This window comes from Castor canadensis, chromosome 9 (genome assembly GCF_047511655.1).
Source record: "Castor canadensis chromosome 9, mCasCan1.hap1v2, whole genome shotgun sequence".
NCBI lineage: Eukaryota > Metazoa > Chordata > Mammalia > Rodentia > Castoridae > Castor > Castor canadensis.
This window is the reverse complement of record NC_133394.1, coordinates 16,118,589-16,135,944: the sequence shown is the minus strand read 5'-3', so window position 1 is coordinate 16,135,944 and position 17,356 is coordinate 16,118,589. Positions and strand designations below refer to the sequence as shown.

General features: G+C 38.3%; 1 protein-coding gene across 4 annotated transcripts in view; it reads right to left on the bottom strand.

Annotated features, from left to right (window-relative positions):
- Positions 1–17,356, bottom strand: part of Arhgap10 (Rho GTPase activating protein 10) — a 285,111-nt gene that overhangs the window by 42,720 nt on the left and 225,035 nt on the right. For 3 of the 4 annotated variants that reach the window (XM_020181364.2, XM_074041256.1, XM_074041255.1), the window contains one exon: positions 9,702–9,852. In XM_020181364.2, coding sequence (XP_020036953.1) covers positions 9,702–9,852 — 151 coding nt within the window. Of the gene's footprint in view, positions 1–9,701; positions 9,853–17,356 lie in introns of those variants that run through there. The other variant, XM_074041258.1, reaches the window with a different exon arrangement.

The window sequence follows — 17,356 nt, the reverse complement described above, 5'->3', positions numbered from 1 at the left end:
TCAACCAGCAAAAACCCTTGTTCCTTCCTATTATTGCTTATACTCTCTCTTCAGCAAAATTACAGATAAGGGCAAAATAGTTTCTGCCGGGTAGTGAGAGGGTAGGGAGGGAGAGGGAGGGTGTGGGGGGTTAAGGGAGGGGGTGGGAGGAAGGGGGGAGAAATGACCCAAACATTGTATGCACATATGAATAAAAGAAATAAAATTTTAAAAAAAGAAAGAAAAGCACTGGCTATACAGACATGGAAAGAAAATCACCAGACTCTGAAGCCCTAAGATTAACCACTACTGTAAGTCATTGTCATCCATATTCTAGGTTTCTTTGTTTATGTATATATTTGTATGTGTAAGACAAGATTATTTTGAAAATTCTGTTTATGACTTGTTTTTTTTTTTAAAAGCATACCATGAAATGGATGCAGTTGGAGGACATCATGTGGAGTGAAGTAAGCCAGGCTCAGAAAGACAAAGGCCACATGTTTTTTTCTCGTATGTGGGAGATAGACCCAATACAAATACAAGCAATGTTATGAAAAACAGGTTATTCTAAGGGAAGTTCACTAACGGGAGAGGGAGGGTAAAAGAAGGAAGTTAAGAAGGTGATGTGTATACAAGAATGAATATAGAATTTTAAAACCTGTTGGAATCATCATAAGAAGGGGACTAAGGTCAAAAGGAGAAAAATAGAGGAGATGAACCAATTCAGGTTATAATACATATATACATGGAAATGTCACATTGAAACTTCCTGTATAACTATCTTAAGCAAACAAAAATGCCTTTTTTTTTCAAAAACAAAGAACAAAAAGGTAAAACAGGTCCTGTCAGGGGGTTGGTACCAGTGGGAGGGGGAGGACATAAGGAAAGGATATAGGAGGGTGAATATGGTGAAAATATTATGTACTCATGTATGAAAATGGAAAAATGAGACCTGTTGAAACTACTGCAGGAATGGGGAGAGGGAGGATAAAGAATGATGGAGGGGGTGAATTCAACTATAATGTAAGAACTTTGGTAAATGTCACAATGTATTATATAAAATAATAATAACAGAAAATCATACCGTGTACATTGTTTCTACAGGAACATTTTTGTCAGAGCCTGGGGATGGTTAGTTAGGCTCATGTGATTGCTTTTAGCTGGGCAATAGAACGTACTTATATAGAATGTGGAGAATACTATACAGCAGTGAAAAGAGGAAAGTTCTTTGTGATGAAAAGAAAAGCAACATCAATCATACTGGATATCTGACAAAAACATACAGACCTGCCTCTTGGGTAAAAACAGAATCTATAATCTTATTTTTATACATACACATAAGGAAGTTGGGAATATGATAAGAAAATACAGGTAGAGCCATGTAAAAGTGCTGACGTTCCGTCATTTCTTACATAGACAGACAACAGTTGCATATGGCAACACCCCACACTAGTTAGGGAGCAGTGGTTATCAAATCCAGTTTGGATTTGAGCTCAAAAATTTTCAGATATTATAGGCCTGACTACATTAAATTCTTTACTATTTCTGACCTAAAAATGGAAAGAACAAAGTATTTGAAGTTGCTGATACTAGATAATTTGGACCTAAGAGATGGTAATTTTATTTAGATCAACCTGTTAAAATCAGTGGCTACACATCTCATTTGTAGACATAGAAACTGACCAATGGGATGGGTGGAGTCTTTCCACTTGCTTTATACTTTTTGATTTTTCAAACTTGAGAACATATTACCTATTTTAAAACAAATGTTTTACAGAAAAGAAGGGAGGGGAGAATGAAAAATAACAGCAAAATGCAGTATATTCTGGTGGCATCAAACTCCTTGTTGTGTTCCTTTCCCACACTCAAAACAACCAAGCATTAGTTACCTGAGCTGTTTTAACTATAACCAACCCAAGATCAGATGACTATTCACCTAGTTAAGTACCGTATAAATCATGATAAAATCCTTGTAAAGTACTTAACATCACTGAATTCAAATGACTCGCTTCCCTCTCACTTCTTCAGAAAAACAAGAGCCTGCTTTTCTCCTAGAGGCCCATGTTCATTCTGGTGCGTTGGGTCCCAGGTTTAAAACCATGGTTGTTATTGGCTGTTTTCCTTCATCAGCTACATTAAGACCACAGTTGATTCTCTCAGGACAAAACAACCTCTGCTTTAAAATGCTTACAATTAAGAAAGAGAAAGTGGATAAAGGAATTAAAATGCATAAGATAGCTCTCATAGTGTGCAGGAGAAAACTGAAAGCTTTCGCTAACTCCAGGGAGGAGTGGGACGTCCACCACGACAGTGGGGCTTCAGCACTTTAGCAGAGTATAAAGAACCCAGAGTCTCAGACCAGCCTGACTGCCTGAGATCAGTCCTGGCTTTGCCATTGACTGGCAGTGAGACTTGGAGGGGTTACTGACCTTTCTGTGCCTCAGTTTCTTCAATGATTCCACAGGGATAGTACTATGTATAGGTTCTCTGAGGATTACCTAAGTTTAACAAATATTGCTAAGAACAGTATGTGGCATATAAGAATGGAATATAACTATACCATTATTACTCTGAATTTTATGGTCCTTCTACAAACTATTATAAATTTTTAAGATAAAGAGTATACCTTTAAAAGAACTAACATAACAGAGTCTTAACAAACCACTGATTCTATTATGATCCAAAGAGATAAATAAAATCATGACTATAATTACTTCTCAAACTTGAAAAATCCTGATTTTTTTTTAATAGAATATTAGTAGATCCAAAATGACAGCACAAGAAATGATTTGAAGACTTTGTTTTCATCCAAAGGTGACACTCAACTCCTTTTTCAAACAGGCACACAGAAACCCCATGGAAAGAGGAGTGAGCTTTCAAAAGAAGCCAGGCTACAAAGATGCTACTTAGAGCTAAAGAAAGCCAGCCAGAGATAGGTCATGATAAACTCAAATGGGGTATTCTTTATGCTCAATCTTGTACTGGTTCTTTCTCTTCAACAGCTGTAAGGATTCAGTTAGTAAAAAAGGAACTGGCCATGAGCTGGTCTTGCTATATTAACTGCAGACCACACCCTTACATTGTGGAAATTTTTATGTTGGTCCCCAAGAGGTCTCTGAGTTTTTCAAGTCATTTAGGATTGGCCACACTGAATCTTCTCCTTCAGAATTTCTGCTCATCTTCCTGGCTACCAAAGAAAAACACTTCAAATCAGTCACTCTTGACAGCCTTAAGAATTCTATTTCATTCAGGATAAACAATACTTTGGTTGGTTTGAAAAGATGTTTCTTAGACAGCCCAGCTACCTCCTACGCAGCAAGAGTTTCAAAGAGGGCTATAAACAGAGTGACAGCTGCTTGAATTCAGAACTAGAAATTAAAATAAAAGCTATTAGAAGTGAAGAAAGAACCCACTCCACAGGGAGACAAGCTTTAAAGAATTTTTCTCTCTTCTGCAAATTCTAGTTACCTGCCATGAACTTACTTTCACCATAGAAGCAGCTATGTGTTTTTTAAAGGGGTTAAATAAGCTTTTTCTCTCCTCTGGAGAAAGGGGAAATGTTCATCCCACACAGAAGCATAGTTAAGATTATAGAGGAAGTCATAGAAGAAGTTGCCTTTTGCTTTGTCACTAGCATTAGGGGATTGAGCTTCAGGGAGGCTGTGGGGGGAGGCCTGTGCAGGGGAGGCGTGGTGCCTGAATTATAGGCACGGCACAACTCAATTACAGCCCTGAAACTTCTGGCTGGCTTTTCTAACCCATTGATGTCATCACTGTAAAAATGAGTTGAGAAATAATCTCTCTACATATACTGTCACAGATTCAAACCTAGTCTTAGATTTAACTTCACAACACAGTAACTCCATGTCACAGAATCATGACAACTTTCTGAGTTTCTGAGTTGTCGGCAAGAGGCCTCCACGCTCAGGAAGTTATCATCCAGAGCCCATTCATGAAATGTCATGGCAAAAAAAACTAAGAATGAAAAGAAGATTCTCAAGATTAAGACAAAGGTCTGCTTGTGCCTAGTTATCTCTGTTGATTGGAATTCTGAGTCTAGCTGATCAGGTATGTCCACAAGGAAATACCAGTAATTGAAAATCCTTGTCTTCCATGGTTTTCCAGTGGTAGACACATTTCTCACACCATTTACATGCCTGCCCTGTTAACATTTTCAGAGTACAAGGAAACAATAATTCATTTACAAAAGCATGCTTTTATGAAGGGGTTTTGTGAACAGACTCTCTAGAGAACTGAAATTAAAGAGCTCACAGCCACCATGAACATCGGCTCTCCATGCCTGACTTCTTTTAGTGTGCTGGTGGCCTCCTTGCTTTAAGATGAAGCTATGGGTGAAAGTGCATATGTCTATAAAAATAAGAGAAATGACCTCTATCTTGTTTATGATTCTTTAAGAAGATATGTTAGCAATTATTTAATATTTCTCTCCACTACTACCCACATACACTATACCAATACTTTTTAGACTATGTTTGCTAACTCTATTTTCCAAGAGAGTTACACATATGAATACGCATTGAGCATCCTAACAAAATGGCACATTTAAAAACTACAAGAAAAACAAAGACGTAAACACAATGACAGATTCACCTATGAACCTGAATAGTGACTAACAACATTGTTTTGAGTCTCTACCTTCATTTTTCCATCTAGTCAGTTGAGAGGGCCCAAAAATTGGCTTTGGCATCTCTCCAATATCCATTTTATTTTCCCTTTTCAGTGCTAAATCTGAGCCAAGCAATCTAAGCCTAAGTTAACTGAACCAGCCTTGTAACCATGGCCTTCCTCATTCCTGCAGGCAAATCAAGTTTCCTTAAATATCACTGTCAAACTGTGACAACCCCTCCCCCCTGCTCAAGAATACTCAGTGGGTCCTCTCTTCAGAGCAACAGCTCAGGTTTGAGTGCTTCCTATTATACTAAACACATTAGCCACATAACCTTCTCCACCATCCTCAGTGGTAGACAGAATTATTATCCTGATTTTGCTTGCTCTGCCCACCACTGGGTACCTATTGAAGTATTGGGTCATATTTCACTGTACCATGACAAACAGAATGATAAGAATTTAAGTTCTTGGAAGTAGAAATTGTGTGTGACCTGATGGAGAACTTACAAGAATTTTTCAATAGATCTACTGTACAACTCTAATTTTAGCATCTAGTACCTTAAAAACCACTGACAAATGGTAAGAGTCCGAAAAGCTCCAAATGGCTAACAGCATTCCACCTTCTAGGACTTAAAGGTCTATGTGGGTTGGACACATAGCTTAGGGGGAGAGTGCTTACCTAGGATGCTCAAGGTGCTATGATTGGATCCCAGCACCACCACAAAAACACAGAAACAGAACAAAACAAAACCCTACATTCATGAGACCATACTGTGGCCTGCTTCTGAGTTTTCTATTCTCTTACTCATGTCTCAAGATTGAGCCAGATTTTCAACTTACTTAATATTCTCAGCATCATTGCTATTGACAGATGACACAGAAATGGCAGGTTACTGATTTTGTATTACTCAGGCTGAAAGGACCTCCAAAAGTGAGGTCCTACTCTGATTTTGGAGACTAATCCAGATCAAGATATGTTCCTTCTAAGGACAGAAGGAAAGGATCATGCTTCATCATTCTCTCCATCAACAACAGCATTTTTCCTTTTTGCTTGTAAGTCTCTATCCATCTACTGTGTTGCAGGACTACAATAACACATGTTCAACAGAATGTGCTCCAGTTAGCACACTCGTGATCCAAATGTTAAAAGTGCCAACCCAACGATACCCAAAAAAGACCAACACTAGAATAATATTAAATCCTGCCAATTGGCATGCAAGATGATGCTGTTTTCAACTCAAATTAAATCATGTTTTTTAACTTGCCTAAATAAGTAAACTGCTACATCATGTACAAAAGAGTCATAGAATACCTAATTATATACATGATACATATAAAAACTAGTCCTATAAATGTCTAGTTCCATTTAAAAAGAGCTAGTATACAGGAGGAAAGAATTTAGTCAAAATTAAGAAGGTAATCTTCTTTCCTTCCCTGCCACTCCCCAAATCATCACTTGAAACTTATTTCTGTCTTGAAAAAAAAAACAAAGCTCACTTTCATCACACACAGCCTCATGATCTTCCCCTTAACTTAGAAAACCATGACAGTTCTTCTTTATATAAGACATAGTAAGGACATAAATTTGGGGTGGACAGGAGAAAAAAACATGCACCATCACTTAACATTTTTAGAGTTACTTCTTTACTATTAGTTCTAAGGAAATAAGAACATTGAAGGAGAACCTGAGAGGAAGTGAAAGCAAAGCTTTCATTTTTAATCCTTTTAGCACAGAGCAGTCTGCTTTTTATTTTGTTCTTTCACAACTGACTTAGTCAAATCTACTTAGCTTTGAAGTCCATGAGATTATTAAATGCTATAGGAAAATGAAAAATAATAAGAATCTCAGTACAGGTTTCATAACTGCTTTAAGAAAAGTAGAGTCTATACCCATTGTAGTTGATATTAATAAATAAAGATCCTTAATCAAGTAAGTAGAATTTTAAGTTCCTTTGCAAATAAGTTTAATATTATTTAATCACATATGCCAAAGAAAAATAATAAGTATACACAGTGAGGCTAAACGTCCCACAGTCAAAGTTTTTATAAAAAATACTACGCTCTGTCAATTGGGGGAGGAGCTCAATAAAACAATCACAGTTATATCAACTCATACAGGGGATTTCTCCACTTCAAGGCCTGGGACCCTATGCTTGCAAGCTAGTAATTTATTGACTCCACTAATGATTTTTTGATCTGCTTGAATGCCAAGCTGAAGCCAAGTCTGAGCGTTTTCCAAGAGTAGCTGTTTGGTCCATCACATAGTCTCATACTCAGCATATAAAAACCACTTCAAACCACATGCCATAAACCACTTCAGACACCCAATGTGTGAGCAAAGCATGGGGCTGAATTCTACTTCTCGAGTCTTGGCAGATAGTCCACTTAACTTTTAAGCAAAAATTGTTTTAAGTCATATTTAACTTATACTACAATGAATAAAGGGACAGGTTTGTAGGTAAATTGTCTATCAAACTCATATGAACTAAAAATGTTTTAAAAATTATCAACCAAAGTTGTCTAGGATGTATATTTTAACCAAAATTAGGTAAAACACAGGGACTGTGTTTTACTATCAAAAAGAAGAAAAAAAGCCAAAAAAGATTAAACTTTTTCAAATCTTCATGTACTGATGACAATTAGATGATTGGACTATTAAATAAATTAAGTCCTTATAACAAGAAGGGGTAGATAGATAGATAGATAGACAGACAGACTTATGTGTGTGTATATATATTTTTTTGAGGAGACAGAGTTTTCAGCATGATAAATGACATCCAATAACATGAATTATTTTTAGTATCTGAATTTCCCTGTATTCTTTCCAAAAAATTGTAGTCTCTACCTCTCTCATTTCCCAATTTTTAAAGAATAGGCAAAATATGAAAGCCATTGACAAAATCCAGGCCCTAGTTTACTCTCTCTCTGAAATAACTTTTTATACACAACTTGCGTGTCACTAAAGCTTACATTCAAATCATTGGCAAGGATGGTCATAGTTTTAATTGTTTCATACTGCCTTTGCCCTCCAAGATAAAATAAAATTAGTGCATAATCAAACTCCTGGGCATTCCTGATTCTGACAACTTTCTAAAAAATCAAAGCAGCAATTAAGAAAGATTAATGTAAGGTTATAAAATTTTTCATAAAATGCAAAATGTGTAATAAAGCATTATGAAGTAATTAGCATTAAAAACAGACTAAAGGAATTGAGCACTTTGCGATCTTCTTTTTTCTCTTAAAATCAAACTAAGAATTATTATATCAAGGCTGGGGTGTGGCTCAGTGAGGGAGCCCTTGCCTATTGTGAGGCCCTGGGTTCCATCTCCAGCATATACACACACAATATTATTTTATGACCTAAAAATTAGGGAAGCTATGATTGTACACCATCTTCAGTTTTCCATAAAAGATGTGGATCCTGCTATAGACATTTCATAATCAGTAATAATCATTTAGCAAACCAGCAATTAAAAGGCTAGGGCCTCCATAAATTTGACCAGATATTATGACTCCATTCTTATGCATACCAAAGAATGGTAGGTGAGATTTTTAGAAAAATGACTGCCTGCAGTCATCTATCTCCATTATGAAATACAGTCAATTCTGGTTTGCTCAAGGGCCAATAAGCCAATTCAAGCATTGTTATATGTCGTCTGGTTTTCTTTTTCCCCTTTTAGTTTCTAACATTTGCTTATTTCACAATTTAATAACACTTCTACCAGAGGACGGGTGAGATGTGAGAGAAGGTGCAATTCAAACCAGTCAGTTTTACTCCTCATTAGCAACTCTGTTGAGAAAGAGTGAAAGCGAGAAAAAGAGGGAAAAAGGGTTAGTTGGGATCAGAAGTAAAAACTAATGTCTAAAGAGAAGTTCTGAAATTTTAAGTTGATTTTAGTGATTCATGCCATTCCTCAGGAAAATAAGAATCTGACTATAAAACTAATACTCATCTCTCATATGCATTCAGAAGTAATTTAAGAGAATACCAGCTCAGTTCCCCAGCATTATTACAGGGCGTGCTTGGATCTTGCTGCACATGCCTCCAAGTCACATGAGGACAGCTGTCACTTCCTTGCGTGGGTCTCTGGATATTAACTACTTGGTCACTTGAATGATAACTGCTTATGATGATGGCATTATCCCCTTCTTCCCCTTGACAATAGACTCTTAGTTCCAAACCAATATAACCTCAAGAGTTCAAAGGGATAATAAATGAAAGATATTGGGGGGTGGGGTCAGAAAAGGAAGAAAATTGAAGAATGATTTCAAATTTGGCAAATGGTTTCAATAAGGAAGAGGCACACACATGACAAGAGTCAGTTTCAAACATGCATGTGAAAATGCAGGGTTTGACATCTAGTCCCTAGTCCCACACCAAGAACCACATCACCAAAGCACCAATAGGTGGCCTCCATGGGCTCACAATCTTGGTTTGAATGGATTAACACTGAAAATTCATACTTCCAGTATGAATCTGGCAATACAGAGACAATGTGGCTACATGGCGACAACTAGCTGGTACATGGTGGCTTGGATGAGACATGAGAACGACCCTTTGCCAGAGTCCCATCATAGCCTAGCTCACTCAGCCTGGCCCCAAGGCAGTACAATTTGCTACCCTGCCATAAGAGGAAGTGTTCTGCCTTATGAGAAAATCAGACAACTAGGGCAAATATGGGGCAGAAGCCATAAATCCCAATGTGATGGTGACCTGTGCCTTTAATCAAGACATGTTTAACATTAGATTCTACCAGCTCCTTGCATAAAAGATCTGCTTTAATTTTAGTTCCCCTTCCATTTGTCTCAGGGTTATGTAACCTCACAGGAGGTCACACAAGTCTCCCAAAAAAGAAATTTAAGCTGTCTTTTAAAAATAAAAAAAGAACCGTGCATAACAAAGACAAACACAAAACTGAAACTTGCATTTTTCTCCCTGACAAGAAAGCTTCACCCTCTCTGTTAATCTCAAAAATTTTAATCTTAAGAAAAAAAGAAATTAAAACACAGAAGATAGAAAACTGTAGCCTGCCCTGAGAACATATAAAGTGCTCTCAACATGCCACCAAGCAGAAAACTAATTAATATCTTACCGTCTTCCAGCTCAAGACAAAGGTTATACACAGCCACTGGTCTCTTTGTCCTCTGGCCTTGTCTCTTTGACTGCCTGGGCGGAGCATTTGGGGGTGATGTTGACAGGCAGGTGGGCTCAGGGAATGTGGTATCAGGTAAGGTCCGAAAAATCTGCCATCAAAGCATAAAGGACATCAATTGCTGACCATGAACAGAAACCTATGGAGTGGTACAATAAACCAAGATCAAGTCACATTTGACTTGGCTTTCATTCACCACAGTCTAGAGCCAAAAATCCATTCCTTCATATTTGAGAAACAGACCGCAAATCTTTTTAAAATCATTTTTTTTCACAGAAGATTTCAAAATTTGTCATTGAAATTTAGTCATTACATTTCAAATATTTTTCTCAAAAAATATTATCTTTAATATAATTATCTTTATCAGGTGTAGACTGCATCAGAACTCTTTATCTCCAATGTACATAGTCAGACATAATACTAAAACCAAGTATCCCATTTAATTTTCACATTTATGCTAAAATGCTGGTTGTGATTTTTTTTTCAAATTACATAAACAGAAACATCTGACTGCAAACATTTTTTTTACATGTTTAAGAATAGCTTGTGCTTATGAAATTACCTTTCTGGATTCCTATTTATATTTTTCACAAAATGTTTCATAGATTTCCTCAACTCTTTGAAATATCTTCTTATGCCTCTTAATATTATTCCCTTCCATTGATGGAACTTAGACCATTAGAACCTTGATTTATCTACAAGGTCTTTCACCCAGCAATAATAACATTAATTAAAATGTGTTTCTTCTTTGTTTAGCAATTTTCCCCTCTTTGGAGAAAAGCAATGGATGCCATAAAGAGAAACTCATAGTTCAGAATGATTTATCAGACCTTCCATGGCTGCCAAGATCTGAAATCAGGGGCTCCCCTCCCAACAACACTGGGGACTCCTGAGCCTTCAATAAATTGTAAAAATAATATATTAGAGACGTCAGCCTAACAGACACTGCCTTTCCAGAGGGCTGATGCTTCTTAGGTAGAAGTAGGAAGCCCACCAGCTAGCTTTAAACAAAACATAAATGAAAAACTCACAAAAAAGGTGCTGTATGAACATCCCACTGCTGTAAGGAAATTATTACTTATCAGAGTAAATAAAATCAGACACATGGCCTGGGATATAAGTGAAGGTATCACTTAAACATGTGTATACCATTTAAAAACAACATTGAGTTTCAACTGTATAACCTGGAAGTTCTCACCTAAAAACTATTATACACCAATAAAAATAAGCAATTTCAACAGAGCATTTGCTTTATAGTACCACACTGCCCCCTCATGTATAAATGGAATAAAAATGATTTAAATTACTGTGGACAAATATTTGCTAGTGAAAATCTAATTTACTGCTCCAACTGGTAACCTGCTAACACCATATTTCCAGAGAATCTGGGTTCCAACAGGGCACTCTGGCAAATAGCAAACTACTTATCTGTCTTAAAAATCCTCTGTAGCCTAGACTACTGTCCATAGCTGGATTTACTGCCAGCTGTCACAGTTCAAGTTCAAGAAGGTCATGAAGGGTGGGAAGGGGTGAGCAGAACAGTTGAAAAGAACATGAGAACAGTAAAGGAGAGAGGTTGGAAAACATGAATCCACTGAAAGAAAACAGCACCTGTGACCAACTCTTGGAACAGCTCCTAGACTTATCTATGCTTGATTTTTACAAATATGACAGGTGACTCTGGGATGTTACCAGAATAAGAAACCAAACAACACACAGAGCCGGGACATTCAAAGTGTCAATAAGCAATGGAAAAGTTAGGTCCCAAGAACTGACACTGGATAGATGACAATCTTCCAAGAGTACCTTTCTGGAAGATCACACTGACTGGAACAGCAAAATGCCAAAAACTGCTTCACCTCTTCCTTCTCCTGCACCGTGGAGTGGAAGTGTCTAGAGAAGGCTGTGGGGAGGGAGTGTGAGGCATGAAGGCAGCCGCAATCTGCAGAGCTAGATCACTAAGCAACATGGGATTCAGGATTGTGACTCTATCATTCCCCAGGGACTGATCCATGAGCTGGGTCCAAGCTTGGCTAGTCTCCATAAGACTTCAGGCACTGTTTAGTTTGCATGAGAATATCTGGGAAAGAGGGCTGGTCTTTGGATTGTTTTATTTTCTTTGGTTTACATTTTAAAGTTCCCAGGTCATTCTTTTGTGTAGCCAAGGCAAAAAAATACTGATTTGGACAGTCAGTCCAGTTGTCTCAGATGGACGAAAGTCAAAATCAGGACACCAGAAAAATCATTTCAGAAAAATTGGCACCAAACATAATTCCTTGGACCATCCCACATTCTAGTTAGGCATGCAATGGTTCAGAGTCTAACTCTCAAACACCTCATCAATAATCTCTACGTGGGATGGACATCTCAAAAGCTAAATTATCCTCCCAATTGGGACAAGCACTAAACACAAGTGCTCACTAAAGACAGTACTGTCCTGGCTTTGAACTCTGACCAGATATGGAAGCTGAAACCTGTTTCTTGACACTGGGTGCCTCATTTCCTCTTGTGGATAATGGGAACCATCTCACCTACATCTCACGTTATAATGGAGACTGGATGAAATAATACATGAAGCACTCGGTACAGCAACCAGAATAAATGACACCATTTGTGATATAGTCACATACAGTAAGTACCAATACAAGTAAATTCAGACTCTCCTATTCTGCTCAACTACCATTTCCAGAAGGTATTTCCAGAACCACCTGAATTCATAAAATCCAGTGATCTGAGCAATGTTATTCTAAAGTATTCTGAAAAGAACCTCAAGCAACAGGGTAAAGGATGGTAGCAAATGGAGCACTTTTGCATAATCCCCAGTAACCTAGAACCAAACAAATGATTTATATATCTATTTCTCTACTTTGGCACCAAAATTTTGGATTTAAATTGCTATTATATTTAATGTGTTTAACATGTAATAAACATGTAACAAATGCCTCGTACGTGGCAGGCTTTTTCAGAAGCACATGACAGTCTCAACAACTGTTGACGTGAAGTATTGTTCTCTGGGCTTCACAAATAAGAGGTGCTCCAAACTGAAATCAGCCCAAAGCCCCACAGCTTAAAAATGGTAGAGCTGGAATCTGAACCCTCTAGTCTGATTCCAGAGCCTCTGCTGCCAAACTATAAAAATAGTCTAGTTTATGAAACAAAACTTAATTCCTTGAGGAAGAAATCACCAGATAATACTGTCCTGTATCTGTTTGAGAACAACAGCAAAAAAACCCACTGTGTAATATGGACATCAGCCCGCCACCTCTGTGTTATGTCCATATTGTCTCCCATAGCTATCAGCAACTCTGAAGCCTTTTTTTAAGTTATAAAGCTATGCTGTTATGATTTTCTCTGAAATGCCAGGAATGATTATAAAGGATTTCTTTCAAACCTAGAAAAAAGAGGAAATGGTAAAACTATTCACTTCAAAATGTTGAACTGTTTCCTGGCAATCTGATTGTCGGCAGTTACATTTAGATTATTTTGTTCTGCCTTGTCAACATATGTCATCTCTAAGTACAACATTGCTTTCCCAGTTGTAGAACCACCACATAAATGCAAATTCCTCTCATCACCCAGATCTCCGGCCAAGGTCTTTTCACTCCCCTAACTTCACACCCTACCTCCCACCACCTTTGCCTGGGGTGGATGAGCGTGTCTTACACAATACCGAGAAGCCAGAGATCATGTCTCCTAGAAACTTCTGTTTTCAGGGTAAAAACTTCTTCACCCACCTACGTATTTACAAGAAAATCTCAAACCAAACAATCCCATAACAAAAAACAAAACTCCACGCGTAGGCGTGTCAGGTAAGGAAGCTCGCTTACTCAGGTCTCCTAGGAGTGCCAGCACAAACAGAAGTCTGGCACTATTCACAGTCATCAGCTCCTCAGACACAACAACACGAATGCTTATATCCATGGGACTCGGCCATATGTATAAATTCCTTTGTAATTCCTTCATGCCCTGCCACCAGCAGCCACTCGTGGACATGACGACATCACTTCTGCCAGAAATACTTTGCAGGTAACAGGGAATAAGGATGATTGCTGAGAACTTGGCAGTGGTACATGACTCAAACTTGCAGGGTTTGATTCTGCTGAATTAATAAGTAAGGAAATTAAGTGAGTAAAGGAAATTAAGGCAGAGGTGATGCTTCCACAGAAGAGTTCACTGGACTGGACTGTGAACGGAAGATTGTCAATGCGTCTGTGTACTGCCAGCACCTCTAATAGCAGGTACAATTATTGGAGATTTACAATATGCCTGATATTATAAGAAGTGCTTGCTGTACAAAGACTTGAACCAGATTTCCTGACTTCAGTGTGCAAGTCTGAGCACCAATGTATCCAATACTACTCAATCATATCAAGCCCCATGCATCTCACGTCCTCCTTGGTGATGTCCCATGTCACAGAACTGTACCTTTCCATAAGCAGACAGAGGTAACCCAGAAGACAGCTGGAAATCAACACATCCCCACTTCAAGCAAACTTTTAACATAGGAAGGAGGGACAGAAATCCAATGTTCAACATTCTAAAATGCATAAATTACAAAATGGCCAAATAATACTTCCAGAGGCTACAGTATGTTTAAACAAATAACATCACCTTGGGGTTATGTGACTAAGTTGGCCCCAAGGTAACAGAAACTTCCACTGACAACTTCACTTGAGTTTAGCTACCATGTGAGCAGCACAGCAGTGCTAAAAACTCATTCCCAGCTATCTGTCCATGAGTCAACACACCCCATGACTAAACATGGGTCTATTCTAGAACATTCAGCTAATGATAATAGGGACAGACAGTGAAACACCAGTTGGGTTCAGCCTCAAGGCTGGAACTATTCTAAGGCTTCATGTTGGTTCTGGTTCATTAAAGCTCAGAATTTCAGAGCTGGAGAGTATCCTGTTACCCCTCAGGCCAACCATTTTATTCACAGTTGAGCAAACTGGGGCCTCTGTGGTTAAAGATGTACTCATATTCACACTACTCGTCAGAGCTAGACACAAGCCTTACTCCCAGGCCTGGACCTCAATGCCAACTGCTATCTCCCATTCTGCTGGCTCTGACCCACCCTCTCCAACAAAGTGTGGGTTATACGTGCACAGTCAGCCTCCATATCTATGGGTTCCATATCCACAGATCCAAGTGGGAAGACAAAACATTCAGAATAAAAGCACCAGCTCTGTACTGCTGAGATGCACAGACTTTTTATCTTGTTATTCTATAAACAAGACAGTAGAACAATTTAGACAGCATTTACATTGTAGTGGGTACTGTAAGTAAAGGAGAGATGAGTTAAAGGGTACAGAGGATGTATGCAAATATTACACCATCTTATATAAGGGACTGAGCATCCCAGGTCCGGGTATGGGGACAGAGTGTGCTGGAACGCTCCCATCAATACCAAGAGGCAATGCACTTCCTCTTTTGTGAGGATTTTGCTCAATTGTTACAATTCCTGTAAGAGCTTTTATGCACTCCAGGTTCCCAAGGCTAACATCAGAATATGGTAAAGGTCTTTCTTGGAGTCCAGATGTCACCTGTCAGTGTAAGGCCCTTTCACCTGCAGAGAAGATGGGAGATAGACAGACAGGAAGAAAGGAAAGACAGGAACATTCATCCCATGACTCAGGCCCTGACTCACTTAGCATGAGCTTTTTCACAACTTCAATTTCAATTCACAACTAAAGGAAAGGAAAGGTCATACTTTTTGGAATAGGTAAAGCTGACAGAGTTCTTGGCTTTCTAAATTTTTAGGTTTTATCTCAGGAGACATTTTCAGACCTGTTTCCAAGTCCCGATGATACTGATTTCTGAAGCACTCATACAAGAACTGACGGATAGCCACTGATTTCCACTAGAGATTTCAGTAAAACACCTTCATCAATCAGACTTCATCAAGGGGAACATGTCCCCAGGGTCACATACTCCAAAACGTGGACATGTTCATGGCATTCCCTGTGGTCACAGTGCCAGTGTCCTGCAAAGTTTCACAAAGACCAGCGGAAGGAACTGCACTAACAACAGCTTTGATGACATGCTGAGAACCACACGGCATTAAGAAGTCTTCACATACTCGCTAATAACTTTCTCCTGCTCTCCATAAAGGGAACCTCTCTGGATTAAGCCAGGGCTGCAACACTCTTATGCTCACAGTGTAAACATACATTACCAATTATAAAAGCTTGTTTCCTGGCTTGCAAACCTTTCAAAACACTCCAGGTGTAATTTTATCCATGTGCACCTGCAAACATTTGGGAAACACAGTGTCTCCAGTCAGAAGAACACACTTTTACAAACACAGCTGCTCCTTTGGCTTTCATAACCCAAACGTCTGTGAATGTTCTTTGCTGAGAAAAAGCCAAAGCCTACCTAGAGTTCTTCAATGTGTCCTTTGCTCCCATGCAAATGCAAACTTTGCATTCTAGCAACTAAGGCCCAGGGTAACATTAACAAAATAACATCAACTATAAGACATACTCCATATATGATATTCTTCTATTTTTTCTTTTCTTCCTCCCTCAATTTGGCTACAGCCTCTTTTTCACACTTCTTTCTGGGCTTCAAGCTTTTCTCAGAAGTCACTTGGTCCTAAAAGCAGCACAAAAAACCTAAGCACAGGAAGCCTACCATTTGTAGTCCTAAAAACCTGGAAATCTCCATGGAGGTTTCTACCCACCCATCAAGCTAAGTGTGAGCTCTGATAAAAAGGAGCCCCTCTCAAAAGTCTCTTTGGGGAAACTTTAAACCAGATAGAAGTAGACCACTTAGAACTAACTGACTCATCATCTCATGAAATCTTCAAGGTAAATAGTATTTTTCTTTTGGAATACAAGCCATGGTCCCTAGACATTTGGGTAGGCTAGAAAAACTAGTTTTCTAGAAGGAAAAAAATAAGTCACTGACCTATTAATTCTGTGAAAGGAAATGTGTGAATTTTAATCACAGTGGGGAAAAAAACTATCTCTTGAAGGCATGTATAAGTGTTACCAGAATCATCTGAAACCTCTTCCAAGTACATATGCCTGCTGGAATGACCTATGTATGTAAGATAATGCAGCATTCGTTTTTCTCATGTTGGTTCTAATAAAAGCAAAACCATCTTTTAAAGTGGTCGCTAGTAATACTTTACCAGAGGCTGAGCTGAGTATGAAGTAGGGTATCATCAGACTTACAGTTAATCTCAAATCTCCTAAAATTTATGCAAATAGTCTGACTTCTCTTTCTTTATTGAAAAACTTTTTTTCCAAATTACAATTTACCATGTTACAAAGGTGATAACTCATAGACATTATATTCCTTGTAGAAATGTTCATAAACTCACACACACACACACACACACACACACACACACACACACACACACAACTCTTAAAGGAAGTTAAAAACTTCCTTTAAATCAACTGTCCCACACAGAGAAATAGTTCTGATGATTACTCTTCAAGTTTTTTGGGGGGCTTTTTTGCAACATTTTGTCTCATTTTAAATATGAAAACAACCAGTACATTTTGCATAACTATATGTGGACCTCAGGCTCCTGAAATTACCAGAATTTAGTCCCTGGTTGTATGTGAGATGTGGTCTCTGCT